Here is a 16559-nt window from a genome sequence, read left to right as displayed (position 1 = left end):
TCTCTGACCTTGAACAATTACCATGCCAAGCTAAGACTGATGTGTTATTGCACCACATGCCCTAAATGTCCATCTTCCAGGAGACCCTGAGCATGAAAGCTTTGGAAAAGCTGAGATGTCAGTATCAATGTTCTTAACCCCTTGGCTTGTGGTTTGGCTCTTCTGTTTCTACCCAGCTATAAGTTGGAGTGCAATGTAAAGGATTGATATCCTCAGAGTTCAGGACACCCTTCCCCAAGTTACAAGTGGTGACCTGAGTCGCTTTACATACTAGCACGGTGCAGTGATGCCCTAAGGAGGCTGCAGTTGGTGCTAGTATTCTCTTAGACAGTTTGGTAAGGAAAGAGATGTAACAGAAGCCTTGAAGGGTGGTGCTAGTCAAGAACAATTATCTTTTCTTTGTTTTCTGAATGATTCTTTCCAGATCATTTTTTCCTGCTTTTCGTTCCCTTCCTTTTCCCCCAATTTGTGTTTCCTTCTATGTTAATGTAACAAAGGAAAAAAGATACTATTAAATTTCCTTGTATTTTCTGTCATTTTATAACTTTATTTTGTTTAGACAGCTTGTCAAACACATGTGCCATGCTGTGAGCAAAAATGAAATTGTTCATTTATTGACTCCTAAATCACTGCTTTTCTGTGACTGTGATTAGATCTTACTCATTACTTTCCTTTCATGTTTTTTCACTACTTTGAAAAAGCCATCATTTGTTTACAGTATTTAGAGTCATCTTTGGGGGATGGTTCCAAGCAAGGAATTTTTTTAATGTAAGCTTATGTAAGCTCTTCTATATACAAAGGCACTCTGTGTGTGTGTGTGTGTGTGTGTGTGTGTGTGTGTGTGTGTGTGTGTGTGTGTAAATATCAACAGATTCGTCTTTAGCTTTGTCCTTAACTTAAACTTCTCAGATTTCTCTGATATGGGGGTCCTTTTCTTCTTTTCTAAACCATCCCATACACCAAATCAGTCTGTTTTTATATCCCTTTCCATGTGAGCCAATACCTTATAATTTCCACCGGTAAATCAATAGGATCTCTGTGAGCCCCAGAAGTCTCAAAATGTTTATTCTTCTTTCTCCTACTTACTTTCCATGATTGCCTACCTGTCATTCAGGTGTACCAGCCTGCAGGTGCCTGGGTTTTATAAAATATAGGAAGCAGTGCTTGCAAACAAATTCTAGAGAACATTGCTAATATCAGTGTAGCATGTGCACGTGACAGGTTTACTCAGTGCTTGGTAATTTATTTCCTCGCAGTGTCAGTGCTCCTTTTTTCTAAAAAAGCAAGCATAGAAAGTTTCTATGTTCATTTCAAACCACTCCAACTAATTCAGAAGTATTTGCTATTGGTTATTTAGAAGAGTGATTCATGGTCATAACATTTGCAGAAATTTATGGTATCAATTGGTAAAAATACTTAAAAACATACATTTTAATGTTTAAAATGTTTTTTTTTAAATTTAAATTTAAAAAACACATTTCTCATACATTTTGTGCCAGTTAGTGCTGTAGGAGCTTTGTTATTCATGAAGTGAGTCTTTTTTGAGAATCTGTCCTATACTAAACTCTATTCTAGGTACTCTGATTATAACTGTGAATAAAGAACCTGCTGCTATGGAGGTTTCATTATGCTGGGAAGACCAGATAAATAAGGCCAAGTAAACAAAGTATATTATGTGTTTAAAGATGAAAAGTACTATGAAAAATAAAAGAACAGATTGATAGAACAACTATACTAATGGTCAGCAGGGACAATGAGCACTTGAACAACATTCATACAACTAGAACTAACAGACATAACCCAGCACTTGCAGAGTGTGTATCTCAAGTATGGAGAACACTCTCCAAATTAGACATGTGGTAGGCCGTAAAACAAACTAACTGATTAATTTAAAATTAAATTATCACAGTATTTTCTCTGGCCATAGTAGAAAAAATTAAAAATCAGTTGAAGAAAAAAGCTTAAATGAGGAGATGAATGCAAATGAAAACAGAGTATCCCAAAAGGGGTGGGGGGTGGGGTGTGACTTAAGCTGAAGAGAATTTACTCCCCTATGAAAGAAGATCTGAAATCAGTACTCTAACTAGGCTTAAGACAATGAGAAAAGAAAGGCAAACCCAAATGCAAAGGAAGCAGAAGGGAGGGAATAGTAAACATTTAAAAAATTAATGATATGAAATGTAATAGAGAAACAACAAAACCAGTTCCTTGAAAATAGCAAGAAACATTTGACTAGATTGTGACCAAGAAAAATAGAGATTTACATATTAGAATCTGAAATGAGACAAGACATTACTATCAACTGAACATAAATGAAAAAAATTGTGTAAGTACTAGGAACATACTATGCACTAGTAAATTAAATAACCTTAGAAAATGAACATTTCATATGAAGACATAAACTACTGAAGCCAACTGAGGAAGAGACCTGTGACTGGTCAAGAGGTTGAGCCATCAGTCAACATGTGCTTAGGATGTAGGGAGCCCAGGCCCAGATAATGTCATCACTAGATTCTACCAGACAGTTAAGAGGAATTACCTGCATTCATGGGGAGCATGTACATATACACATAAAAACAAATAAGGAATTAGTACCACTTCTTCATAAACTTAAAAATTTAGAGATGTCAATACCTGTGACTCATTCTAACATCAAAGACATCACAAGACTTGAAAACTACAGTCTATACCTTTACATAAATATGGATGTAAAAATTCTCAACGAATAGTAACATGCAAAATAATATACACAATAACTAAATTATTTTCTCTCTGGGATTACAAGGTTAGTTTAACACCCGAAAGTCATTTAGTTTAGAAGCAATCTCAGTAGATATGGTAACAGTATTTGACAGAACCTCACACTCCTTCATGACAAAGGCATTCAACAAAACAGGGAAGAAAGATTTCTCTAGTCCCGATAAGTGACATCATGTCATATTATCAATAAAAGAATAAATGCTATCCTGTAAGTATCCAAACAAGACCAATGTTCATTCTCAAATTTATGTTCAACACTAGTTAAATCTTTATGACCTCACATTAACAGAGGATCATTAAATAAGACATCAAAAACTCAATTAGCAAAAGATAACACAGATAAATAAATTAGACAGTATCAAATTAAAATTTTTATACTTTAAAGGATGCTGTCAAGAAATCAAAATGATACCTTACAGAATTTAAGAAAAGATTTGTAACTCATACATCTGACAAAGGGCTAATTATTTTAAAAAATCTTAAAATGCAGCAATAAAAATAACAAAAGTAGGCAAGTAATCAAAATAAGTGTTTCCACAGAGATATACAAGTCACTATTAACAGAAAAGATGCTTGATACCACATCTTAGGAAAACATAAATCAGTATCACAATAAGAATTCTACCGCCTCAAATCCTTTAAATGACCATGAAGGCTGAAAACAACAAATGGTGGAAATGGTAGAGAACTTGAAACCCTTCCGAACTGTCAACAGATTATAAACCAGTGCAGCTGTTTCAGTAAGCAGTGTAATAGTCCAACACACTGACCATGTGACCTAGCAGTTCTGCCCCTAGGTATATGCCTCAGAACAGTGAATTCATATATCCACAAAAACACCTGTGCATCAGAGTTTATACCAACAGTGTTATAATAGCCAAAAGGTAGAAACAATCCATACAGCCATCAGGCCCTAAACTGATCAAATATGGGATATCCATACAGTGAGTACTCATCTGGATCTATGCTTCCTGCAACACAGATCAGCCCTAGAAATGTTATGCTAAATCTAACATTAATCATCTAAACAGTCTAACACTATTTATTATATTGCCTGTTTATATGAGATTTTTAAATAGGCAAACCTGTGGAAATAGAAGGTTGTTCAGTGGTGGCTTAGGGATAGGGAAATGCAGGATAAGATGGGTAGTTGCTAGCAGGTGAGACATTCATTTTTGAGGTGATAAAATGTTCTATAGTTGTTTGATGGTGCATATATCTCTAGAGGGAAAATATTAGCTATTTTAATTGAGTGATTTATTTGATACATTAATTATATTTCAATGGAGCTGTTTTCGTGTGCTTTTTAATCATCTGAAATAAAGGGTTGTTGGGAAAGTGAGATCATAAGTGATGCGCATGAGATTGGGCTGCATCTTTGCCGGGGGTAGTCTGGAGGAGTAAGCTAGTTAGCCTTCTTGATGTTTGGATAGAGGCAGAGCATTTTTAAACAGAGCTAATAGCTGACACAAAGATTCTTAAAGTAGGATTGAGACTAAATGTGCAGCTAGGGAGCAGTGAACAAGGATTTGGGGTTGCAGACATGGCAGTTCTCTGAATCTCATAGGTCTGTGTTTGATATTGTGAGGTTGCTGACATTTTAAGTATACAGAAATCTGGCTAGAGGGATGAATTTGTGAGTCATCAGCCTGTAGCTCGTATTTAAAGCAGAAACTACAAATAATCACCAAAGAAGTGAGTAGAAGACAAGCAGCAAATCTGTCTTGTTCCCAACTTGGGACGCCTAGCAAGAGAAGGAAGCGAAGGGAACTGGCAAAGATCCATTAGGGAAGAGACAAAGCAAATGGCTTGATTAGTAACCTGGTGAAGCAATGTTGAAGGTAGATGGGTGTAATTCAAGTGGGCAGTCATTGTGGGAACTGCTGAACAGCCCGGGACAATAAGAATCATCATTTGGCTTTTATAGCCTTGGATTATAGGTGACCTGAGAAAACCAGATTTTCTTGAGTGTCAGGGAAAATGCCTAGTTGGGATGGGTTTCACACACAACAGGAAATAAGGTTGGAGGCAACCCTGCTGCGGACAGTTTTGCTACAGAGGATTTGGGAGAGGGGTCAGAAACTGATGTGGGAAGTTTGAGCAAATGCCAACACCTCTTGTTTTTAATTGGGGAGGAATAATGTTTGTGCATGGATGTTCAACAAAAAGGGTGGCCTAGAGCACAGATAGAAAGCTGACTACACAGGAACATTGATAGTTTGCCACCAGCCGGCAGGCGGAGCTTGCTCTAGACACTAATAAGTGGAAGATGCAGCAGGAGGAGCCTGTGACACTTAAGAGCTTTTTTATCCTCACACCAACCCTGTGAGCTAGGCACTGTGATGATCCCCATTTATAGATGAGGTAACAGAAGCCATGTAAAATTATGTAAAACATGAAGATCTGCAATGTATAGAAAACAACCTGCTTCAAGAAGGATGCTGTTAATTCTGATCCTTAACTGCAAAACAACACTTCCATTTCATCCGAAAGGACTAAGATTCTAAGCTGTCTCTTTAGCAATATCCTTGTTTTTAAAATGACCCCACCACCCCTCTCTACTCTTCCCAGCCTCTGTAAGGACCAGAAAGCTGTCTAATGCTCTCAGGTCAGTGGTTATCCTGAAAGTGCTGTCCTTGTGAGATCAGTTTCCAGAGTGAGACATGCATTCTACCCTTTCCTTCATGGCATTTAGGAGTTTAAAGTTAAAGCCTTCTCTATTTCAGACTATTACCTCTCTGCTGTTAGCTGATTATAGTCTGTTTCTACCCGCTATACCTGCAGCATCCTCCCAGGGAGTCCCAGCACTAATGGAGGCTTTTGTCCAACACATTTCCAAGGAAAATCTGAGTTTTAAATAAGCCTAACAAAATGGGCTGAGCACTTGCTAGCTGAGTGAACCTGCAAGAGAGCACTTCTTGCAACTCAGTTTACTCATTCCACAGAAGGGAGGAGGGAGCGATAATTAAAGACAACAAAACAAAACCCACAATATTGTTTTGTGCAACGTTGTGAACTTAAAATATATTTATAATATTGTCTGTAGGTCCTTTCCAGTCTCAGAAAAAGAACTTATTCCACAAAATTGTCAGCAAATATAAGCACAAAAAGGAGAAGCCTAATGTTCCAGAACAAGGTATTGGTGCCTTCCATCCTCCGTTAAGGTTTCTTGGTCACCTCCATTCCAGGGTCGTCCTTGAGCCAAGCTTCTGCGCAGCTCTTTTCCTCCCCTTTCGGCTTGCTTCAGTGCCATCAGCTCTTGACATGGTGTCTTCATCCTTTCTAGACTGCAGCTATGCAAATCTCCTTCATTTAGATTCCTGCTCAAATCCCTTCCTTGTCTCTCTGATCACAGTTCCCTATGAATCCGAAAATGGCTGTTTCTCATTTACATTTAGTGCATTTCATAATTTAGTCTTCTGGGCCTCTCAGCCATGTATTTTGTTTGGTTATTTTTATTTTTCTCATATTTGGCAACCTTTCATACATTGACCACATTTCCTTACTTCCTAAAATCCTACGGTCTTCTGAAAGTCCAACCTTTGTTAATTAGAAATTCTCACAGCCTTTTTTTTTTCTTCTCTTGAACTGTAACATCTTTTCCCCATCTGTGCTTCATTGTTGGCTAGACTCTTCAGTCTCCTTTGGCCACAGAACCGTTATTTCCAGAGGACAGTAGGAACTTGGGCACTCTATCACCTCGCCCTTCTCTGAACATCCATTGCTATTATGGGCTTGATGGACCCTTGAACCTCTTTGGGGTTCATCTTAAGGTTTCTATTCTCATAACTCAAGACTTCCATTCTTACACACAACAGATAAATCCTCACCTCTGGCTCACTACAGCTGTGTGACCTTGAAGGCAGGCTTTCCTAGGTGTCCTGCATGTCAGTGTCACAGCTACCATAAACCTGCTTACCTGAGGCTTATTCGCACCTTCTTGCATGGCCACATGTGCAGCATGTTAGATTCTGTACTGAGGCTTTCACGCATTGTGTATGGATGTATGTGCTTGTATGTCCCTGTACCTACAGCCTTTACTTAAATTGGTTTCATCTCCACATCAACTTCTGGCATTATATATTGGTGATCTGCTTTCTTCTGCTTCCAGTGAGTAAACATTATAATGTCGATAAAATATCAGCTTTTGTTACTTCTTTTTATGGGTCTTTAAATTGTCTTGATTAAAGTCGAGATACTGGCTAACATATTTCACAAAGGAGAGAATTTGCTTACTTTTTATCCATATCTTCTGTAGTATCATTTGTTTAGCTGGCAAATAGTTTTGAGAATGAAATAATTGAAATTAAATTGTTTGATGTGCATGTTGTTTCATGTTCAAGTCACTTGGCACACAGCAGTGTTCTGTGCTGAGAGTAGAGCTTCATTGTCCTCTCCTTTTCTGTCCTTGTTTTAGGAAGTGGGGATAAATGGTCACCCAAGCAGTTCTTCTTGGATTCCATTCACCCTACAGAAGGTAAAAGAAACAGTGTACTATTTAGTTATACATGGTCTCAGCTGAAAATGGAATAATTTTATAGTCTTTAAAGAATTCAAATCAGTGTCGGTTCAACCAACAGGCGTGTGTGTTCACATTGAGATTATTTTTTATTTTAAATCAAAACTGTTTTGCTACTAATCATCAGACAGTGTGTTGTGTAATATTTAGTTTGCTAAAAGGAGATTTGCAGCCTTCGAGTCACATTAGCCCTTTGTGTCCATGGTGCAGTAGCATAGGAGTCAGGCCTGAAAAGTGGGGAGTCCTCCTGGCTAGCTGAGCACGGCAGACTAACTGAAATGATTTCTGACCTAACTGGTGTCCTTCACCCATTTCCTAAGTACCTCTGAGGCATATGTATAGTCAAACTAGTCATAAGTACTAATACAGATGTCATTTTTACATTTCCCACACCCTACTTATATATAACTGTAATTACAGTCATAACTGAACTCTTAGGTGGGTGCTAAATTAATGTGAGTTATAGTGCCTTCCTTCTCTCCCTCCACCTGACCTCCCCAGACACACAACATGTTCATTATAGATACTTTAAGACTTAACAGGCCGGACAGTGGTGGCACACGCCTTTAAACCCAGCACTCGGGAGGCAGAGCCAGGCAGATCTCTGTGAGTTTGAGGCCAGCCTGGGCTACCAGGTAAGTGCCAGGAAAGGCGCAAAGCTATGCAGGGAAACCCTGTCTCCAAAAACAAAAACAAAACAAAACAAAAAAAGTTAAAAAATTTTTTTAAAAATTTATTTATTTATTATGTATACAGTATTCTGTCTGCATGTGTCCCTGCAGGCCAGAAGAGGGCACCAGATCTCATGATAGATGGTTGTGAGCCACCATGTGGTTGCTGGGAATTGAACTCAGGACCTCTGGAAGAGCAGTTGGTGCTCTTAACCACTGAGCCATCTCTCCAGCCCAAGACTTAACATTTTTAGTGATTAGTTATAAGTTACTTCACTAGGGCTGGAGTGTGTTAGTGCATCTCTGTCCTTGAGAGGTAGAGCTTAGGAGGGAGTTAAAAGTTATCCTCAGCTGCTCAGGGAGTTTGAGTCCCAGCTGGCCTACATGAGACCTTATCTCTAAAAAGAAAAGGAAAGTTACTTCATTCGAAAAGCCAGTGGCATATTTGAAATATTCCAGTTAAAGAGCTATATGAAAGTTTTATTCTGTTTGTATCAACAAATTTGAACCTATACATAGTAAACCACATAACATAAATGAATAAATTGAGTCACGTACTGCAGTGCGCCTCTGTAATCAACACACAGTGGGATTACTGCAAGTTTGATAGCCTGAGCTACATTGTGTGTTCTAGGCTACCCATGAATTTGCTTAAGTCTAGAATGGGCACTCAGTGATTGAATCCAACCCCTCCCCCATGGAGGATGGGGCAAATACACTTGTGCCTGCATGTGCTGAGCTCTCTCAGAGGACAGCAGGTGTCCTACTCCATCAGTCTTCACCTTTCAGACAGCGTCCCTCACAGAATCTGGAGCTAGACTGGCAGCCAGCCAGCCCCAGTGACCTTCACGTCTCTGTCTTACGCAGCACTGGGGTTATGGGTGCACATAGCCATTCAAACTAAGATCCTCATGCTTGCAGAGCAAACATTCTTACCCACTGACCCAGCTCATCAGCCTCCCCAGCCCATATCTTAACTCCCAAGTACACTTTTTTCTTTGCTATAAAGGGGGTGAGGGAGCAAGTGACCAAATTCCATATTTGGCCTGAATCACTTAGCAGAATCACACATTTTAAAATATTTATCCAAAGTCTAATTCGGTAATCAAACTGTTTTGATAGGAACCATATTAAGTAAACTACATCTGCTTTTGTCATTTTACTTTTTCTAAAATTCCAGCATGGCATCTGCTTTCTGACCCATTATTTTACATTCACAACTTAAATGGAATACTATTTCAGCCTAAGTGCAGGAAAAAATAAAATATAAATTATACTATTTCCAACATTAAATCCTAATATTCTCTTCTTGTTCATTTAAAAAATATCTTCTACACAGATTTCATAATAATAAGGCACTAATGAACTGTCAGAGGAATCGGAAGGTGTCTGAGCTCATGTTACTCATCATGTGAAATGATGTTGCTTTCAATATGTTTTGACCCTACAGAAGTGCAGAGTGCATGTATAGAGTGAAGTGGAAAACTCACTTGCCACAAATTAGGAGATCCATGTTCTCAGACCTGCCACTAATTAGCACTTTTTGGTAGGACAAATTGCTTGACCTCACTATAATATACTCTATATTTGTACAAAACACATGTAATTCATGTACAGGGCTTAGGAATGACATACATGGTGATACATAACCTTTAAGTTCCATGTCCCACTTAACACATGACAGCTTTCCTCTCGTTTCTTATGGGTGCTGTGATACTAGAAGCAGCAATACCAGCAGCTCTAATGCTGTGCCTTGGGCAGTGGTAAGAAAGGCAATTCATTTTGAGTAGGCTGTGCAGTCCCCGGGGTTTAGTTGTTATTGATGACACTTAATTTTTTATATATTATTGATGTATATTGAACGAAACATTGGAGGCCATGCTCTGAAATGTGTGTATCTTTTACTTACAAATTCATGACCAGAAAAACAGAAATCAATTTGCACATCAGAAAATCCCTAGTAACTTACATTGTCTTGTTTTGGTTATTTACTTTCGTGCAGTCCCCAATACGTTTTTTTTTGTTTCCGTGGGAACTCTGTGAATTGTCCAGTCCATTATCTCATCCTTTCTTGCACCTATTGCCATATCACTGCTTCTTAAACTTCACTTTGTAGGTTGTAACCATGGAAAGGCATAGGATGCAACCATAGTACAGGGTACTTTTAGCATATATCAAAAAGAGGGGGGGAATTGTCCATGGCCTAGAATTGGCAAGTTTTTTGGTCAACTGAGAAGACCTACCCTGGCCACAGTTTGTCTTTCCATTGAATGTGGTGAATAAAGGTGTTTAATTGTACAACGATGGTATGCTGTTAGTTAATACTTAATGACACTTACAGGGCTGTAGTTAGAGTTTTCCTACCTGGCCCAGAGTCAGGACAAATCTCTCTCACCCACCAGGCCCATAGATGCTCGGACCCAACCAAGTAAACACACAAAAACTTACATTGTTTACAAACTGTATGGCTATGGCAGGCTTCTTGTTATCTACTTTTTCTATCTTAAATTAACTCATTTTTGCTTATCTATACTTTGCCACATGGCTTGTGGCTTACCAGTGTCTTTACATGTTGCTTTTCATGGCGGCGGTAGGCGGTGTCTCCCCAGCCTTCTACTTTCCAGAATTCTCTTCTCTCTTGTCCCGCCTATACTTCCTGCCTGGCCACTGGCCAATCAGAACTTTATTTACACAGAGCGATATCCACAACACAGGGCTATTCTTTATTATTATTATTATTGTTGTTGTTATTGTTATTAAATTTTGATAGTAACCCCATTGAATTAAGGAGGATTTATCAGCCCCAAACACCTGATAAAATATTGAAGATAAACCAAACATTAAAGAAGGAAGAAACCAGGATTCTCTCTACTTAAGCTCTTTGGCCATTACTCTTCCATTTTTCAGATCTGTCGACTTTCATCCCTCATTTGATTCACTGTAATCCCAGCATTGAGGAGAGTAAGGTGGGAGGATTGCCTTGAACTTTTTTGGGGCAGCTTGGACTATATAATAAGTACCAAGTCAGCCAGGACTACATTGCAAAATCTCCATCAGAGTAGTTTCTTTGCAGTGTGTTATACAGTTACAGGAATGAGAGGGGCAGACTATTTGTACTAGTAGATCTTTAGAGATCAAGCCTAACTTGATCTCTTTTCCTAAGTTTGGAACTGTTGCTCTGTAACTCCAGCAAAGTCTCCCAGGATCATAAATCTCCCAGATCTGGCTCCTTTATTCCATTCTCTTTTCTTTAGTTCATTGGGCATCTGACTTGTTTTAGTTCAGGGGAGACCAACCAAAGGCAATGAGATTTCAAATGCAGCCATAATGATTTCAATGCAACTTTGACTTTCCCTGTTGGAATGTAAATTCCTGATTCTAATAGCCTCCTGGGGTGCAGTCCAAGTGCAGTGCTGTTTTCCCAAAGATTCCTCTCCACATTTGGGGAGTAGTTTGAAAAACAAAGCAGTCTCTTACTGCCATGGTCCTAATGTGGCTCCAGGAGTAGGCTGGCATTATCACCCTCAGATGATGCACTTCACGTGTGCTATGGTTATTGTCGAGTGTGAAAACTAGCCCTGTGGACTTGTTCCAGTGTGCTAGAGTAATTTTGTGTGTTCAGTTAAGAGCCCAAAGAGAAATAATGAATATGCTTTTGGATGTCAAAGCCTTTCTTTTCTGACATTTCCGTTTGTGTAGGTAGGGGAGAGGGGCTTGATTGCTCCCTGAGCTGTCTTATTTTGTGCCCCACATGCCTTGCCTCTCACTTGTTTTGCTTTGGATTGGTGTGACTGTATACTGTTTGGTCATAGACGACTATTTATTGACTCTCCCTTACCTTCCTCAGTTCTTTATCTTAGAGATTCTCCCTGAGGGCTGACCCTTTGCATAGTCCATGATATATGGCTGGATTTTCTGGATTTAATCCCAGGTGAAAGTATGAGGCAAAACCCTCAACACTCTGCTCTGTAACTACCCAACCCTATCTTATTCCAGACTTTTGTCAAGTGTGAATGATCCACAGGGTTCATAATTACTTTAGATGTGATAGTAGGTTTAGATGAAACTTCTGGGTAAGCTGTGTAACTTCGTTCTGGGGCCCTGACACGGGTTTCCCATAGATGTCACAAACTTCCCGTTCACCTAGTCTGTAACTTGTTATTTCTTTACCTTCCCCTACTAGGCTGACATCTACAATTGAGTGTTGCTGATGCCCTTTCTTTGACTTCCTCCTCCTGTCTGCCTGTGGACTGAATTATCCTCCCATCCCCGGTCCTTTAGCAGCCGTGCCCTTGGTTTCTAATGTGTCTCTACCAGGTCATCTGGAAGAGACTTTAAAAACAGCAACTACTTAGTAGAATGTGATTACTTCCAGGCTCATCAGGGAAAATCAAGGAAAACAGTGCTAATGCACAAGTGTCCTTCCCACTTGGGATCCTGGAGCTGACTAAAAGGCTTATTTTTCCCCGGCAGAACCCTTATTGTAGACCATGTGACAAAACCATCCTTTTAGGTGAGAGTGTCTTTAGAGCTATTCTTGCCCAATTCACGTCCTTACATGGAGAGATCATGTTCCCACAGTTAGCAAACTGCGGTTCAAGAAGAGAATCCTGGGGCCTGTGGCTGTCATTTCTGATACTGTATAGTCTAGAAGTCAGATGACTTCTCACGAACTGCTTGCCCTTTTCTTTTCCATGGCTCTTTTCCCCGTACAGTGAATTGAACTTTTCACCTTTGGAACTGTGCTTTGTCATTCTTATCACAAGATCTAGATTTTTTTTTTTCCAAATAGAAGTAGAAAAGTAAAATTGGTATGCTTTTGGGATGGTCCACCAGTAAAGAAGTGAACAGAATTCCCTCCAGCTAGAGTGACAGGTGAGGGATCTGGATCAGAAAGCAACAAAGCTGAAGCTTATGAATATGCAACAGAGACATTATTTGATGTTCATTGTAAATTCAGGTTTGACTTCCTTAAACTTGACTGAGGCTTTGAGTTTTAAGGTTATATAGTCATTAAACTTCTTTGAGATATTTCTAACCAAATTATAGTGTTTTTTTTAATTAGAGCTTTTATTTTTTAATGTTAAATATATATTACTATTAGCTATGCTCAGAAGCAAAGAACCAATAATCTGAGACTGAGTGCCTAGCATTGAAACTATTTCATCCTTGAGCCTGCGCTATGTCTAAAATTATAAGAAGGCTTTTTTCTGATTGTGGATTCTGTGCTTAGAAGCATTGCTTAATAGGCGTTTTGGGGTATTACTAAATCAGTAATCGATGCCTTAAGCCTGTCCCCACACAGTTATGGTGTTGCAATACTGAGATATTGATACAAGGGCAAAGAGAAGCCCATACTCTATTTCGATATAATTGGAGTGATTTTCCCATATGTTTGGAGTGTGAGTCAACCTCTTCATTTAAGGTATTTATCAAAGACGAGGGACCATGATTTACACAGAAAAATATCTTAATAATTTGTAGTCTTCCTTTCGCAAGGCTACATCTAAAATCTCTAAAAAATCTAGATTAAAATTTTCAGTTAGACTTATAGGAGTGTTTATATCAGGAAGTATATTTCTTACACCTGGAGCTATTTTCAACAGGATTTTCCTCTTTATCTTGCTCTTTATTTTTATACTTTATTTTTAGGATTGTTTGGTTGGTTGGTTGGTTGTTTGCTTGGTTGGTTGGTTGGTTGGTTGGTTGGTTGGTTGGTTGTTTGGTTGGTTGGTTGGTTGTTTGCTTGGTTGGTTGGTTGGTTGGTTGGTTGGTTGGTTGGTTTTTCGAGGCAGGGTTTCTTGGTGTAGCCCTTTCTGTCCTGGAACCCACTCTGTAGACCAGTCTGGGCTCAAATCCAGAGATCTGCCTGCTTCTGATTCCCAAGTGCTGGGATTAAAGGTGTGTGCTACCATAATTTAATAAAGTCAGTGTTTACCCCCAAATCCATCATCCAGTTTATACTCTTTGTTTGGTTTTCATAGATTTTGTCATGTCAAATCTTGATTTCCTGACCCAGTCTTCCCTTTTCTTTATCAGAAATGATTTCTATGCCTACCTTTAGGAGACTGAATGGCCATTAAAACATTTAACATTTTTTCTGCCCAAAACTTTTAAGCCAGCCACTGGCATTTGAAGAAAAGTTCCAATCATGAAACTTGGTTGCTTTTATTTTTTAAATCTATCTAATATGTGTGAGTGTTTTACCTGCATGTATATCTGTGTATCTCATGTGTACCTAATACTCACCAAGGCCCAAAGACAGTATTGAATTCTCTGAAACTGGAGTAACTGAGGGTTTTCATCTACCACTTGGGTGCTAGAAATCCATCCTGGTCCTCAGGAAGGGTGGCCGTTGAGCTTAAGAGCTGAACTCTCTCTCTAGGCCCAGAGTATATTTTACCTCTTAATGTTTACAACACTAGTAACTACATGTTTCTTTTTTATTTCAAAATGAGGAGATGGGAAGGAGGAATGCCTAAGGAAGGAAGTGTACAAGACAAGTATTCCCATGTAATCAAAACTAAAGAGGAAACCTTTAATGATGTGCACCTTCCTTACTCTGGATGCAAGAGACACAGAAAATTCAGTCCTGTGTTATTAAGTGATTTATTGGTTTTGCAATTACAGTGCCAAAACGCAGTCTCCCCATGAACTGTTCTTCATTCAATTATCTCATTAAGCTTGTTCCCTCTGTCCTAGAATTCAGATTTCATTTGTATGCTGATTCCACCAATGTCTGTCCTATCCTCACTGAGAAATCAGTATGCATGAGGAAAGTGTAAGCCTCTCAGTTTTCTTTCCTGCTCAGGCCAGTCTCGTTCTTAAAGGTGAATGTCCCAGCTGTAAATGTGCATTTAAGAAGCACATATTTAATCTCTGTGTCTTCAGATGACAAGAAGCTACTGTTAGTACCCCTTCCAACTGAACTGGCCCAAAAAAACTCAGAAAGGTGCCCTGATCACACCCAGGACTTGTGATCTGTAGTTAGAGTATTCCTGCCTGGCCCAGTCAGGACAAATCTCTCTCACCCGCCAGTCCCACAGTCGCTCAGACCCAACCAAGAAAGCACACAAAAACTTACATTGTTTACAAACTGTATGGCCGTGGCAGGCTGCTTGTTATCTACCTTTTCTATCTTAAATTAACCCATTTCTGTTAGTCTATACTTTGCCACATGGCTTGTGGCTTACCAGTGTCTTTACATGTTGCTTCTCATGGCGGCGGCTGGCGGTGTCTCCCTCCAGCTTTCTGTTTCCCAGAATTCTCTTCTCTCTTGTCCTGCCTATACTTCCTGCCTAGCCACTGGCCAAACAGCATTTTATTTGTACAGAGGGATATCCACAGCACTTCCCCTTTTCTTTTTTTTTTTTTTAAGGAAGGTTTTAACTTTTACATAGTACAATTACATATAACAAAACAATTATCAAGCAAGAATTACAGTTACAATATTAAAGAAGATATCCTATCTATCTTATATTTGTGAATCTAAGGTTTTATATCTAACTTATCTTTTATCATAACTGAGGAAATTATAACTATCTAGTCTTCAACCACATCAAAGACATCAGAAGGATCTAATATTACCTGAGAAACAGGAGAAGGATGTAAGCAACTTTCGGGAGTCTTGCAGGGTAGACAGAGACAGCTGGCAGCCTGAACAGTCACCTAATGTTCCTTTGTAATGTTGGGGCATTTGTCTTCAGCCCACAGGGCTAGAGTCTCTTGGTCACTTCTCTCAGTGTCCTGTAGAATGTCTGGCAGTTTCCTCTGTGAAGCAGGAACCTGAAGGACCATTTTGTCAAGCAAAGTTCAGTGGTCACCTTTCTATGGGTCCTGCATGTCCAGGTGATCGAACAGTCCAGGCAAGAACAGTTTCTTGCCCAAATGGCTATTTTTGCCAAGGTGAAGATAAATTCCATATGAAGTGTCTTCAATGCCCATCCTCCTCTCTGAAGTAAATCGGTGCTGCCAGGAGCAGACATGTCTCATTGTCCAGAAAGTCTAAATTTTAAAAGTATTTTAAATGTCATATTCTGAAGGTCTTTGAAGTATTTGAAGATTACCTATCTATCTGGAATATCTCTATGTATACCCAGAAGACTTAACTAACATGGCTATGAGTATGATTATCACAGATGATTTATTATTAATCTATTTTTAATTATCCATTACAATTTTAAATGAGCTATACAAACATAATACCTTAAACATAATAGAAATATATACATAGTATAACAAAATTAACTTTAAGTTTGTATCAATAGACTAAAATCTATACCAATGTATAGATAGTTGTTGCTCTTTAGAAGTAAGTTCCTTAATCTACCCTTTTATCCTATTATATCTATATCATATCCCCTTTTTTTCTTTAGAAAGAGATCATGTTTATAATCAACCTGTTTTAAAGAAAAATATTGGTTTTTCTCTGTCCCACACCAGAGGGCTCTTCTGATTTGGGACATAAGAAACTCTTAACCTTTTCTTTTAACAATATGTCTGGGTTTAGAGAAGGAGTGAGCCAATTCCATCTCCAAAGCCAGCTTGATAATTTTGGGAATGTGGGCGTAGTTTCTCTTACTACTTCCTGCTGGAGGGGGGCGCTGTAT

At 39.0% G+C, this 16559-nt stretch overlaps 1 protein-coding gene across 6 annotated transcripts in view; it reads left to right on the top strand.

Moving 5' to 3' along the window:
* The window catches only part of Bbx (BBX high mobility group box domain containing), a 241937-nt gene that overhangs the window by 212242 nt on the left and 13136 nt on the right, over positions 1–16559 (top strand). For 3 of the 6 annotated variants that reach the window (XM_036203545.1, XM_036203546.1, XM_036203544.1), the window contains 2 exons: positions 5807–5896; positions 7178–7237. The exons of 1 other annotated variant lie outside the window; for it this stretch is intronic. In XM_036203545.1, coding sequence (XP_036059438.1) covers positions 5807–5896; positions 7178–7237 — 150 coding nt within the window. The remainder of the gene's footprint in view (positions 1–5806; positions 5897–7177; positions 7238–16559) is intronic. 2 more of the 6 variants (XM_036203549.1, XM_036203547.1) reach the window with 1 other exon arrangement.

Source organism: Onychomys torridus, chromosome 12 (assembly GCF_903995425.1).
Source record: "Onychomys torridus chromosome 12, mOncTor1.1, whole genome shotgun sequence".
NCBI classification, from domain to species: domain Eukaryota; kingdom Metazoa; phylum Chordata; class Mammalia; order Rodentia; family Cricetidae; genus Onychomys; species Onychomys torridus.
The sequence above is the reverse complement of the archived record's forward strand: the minus strand, read 5'-3'. Positions and strand labels throughout refer to the sequence as shown.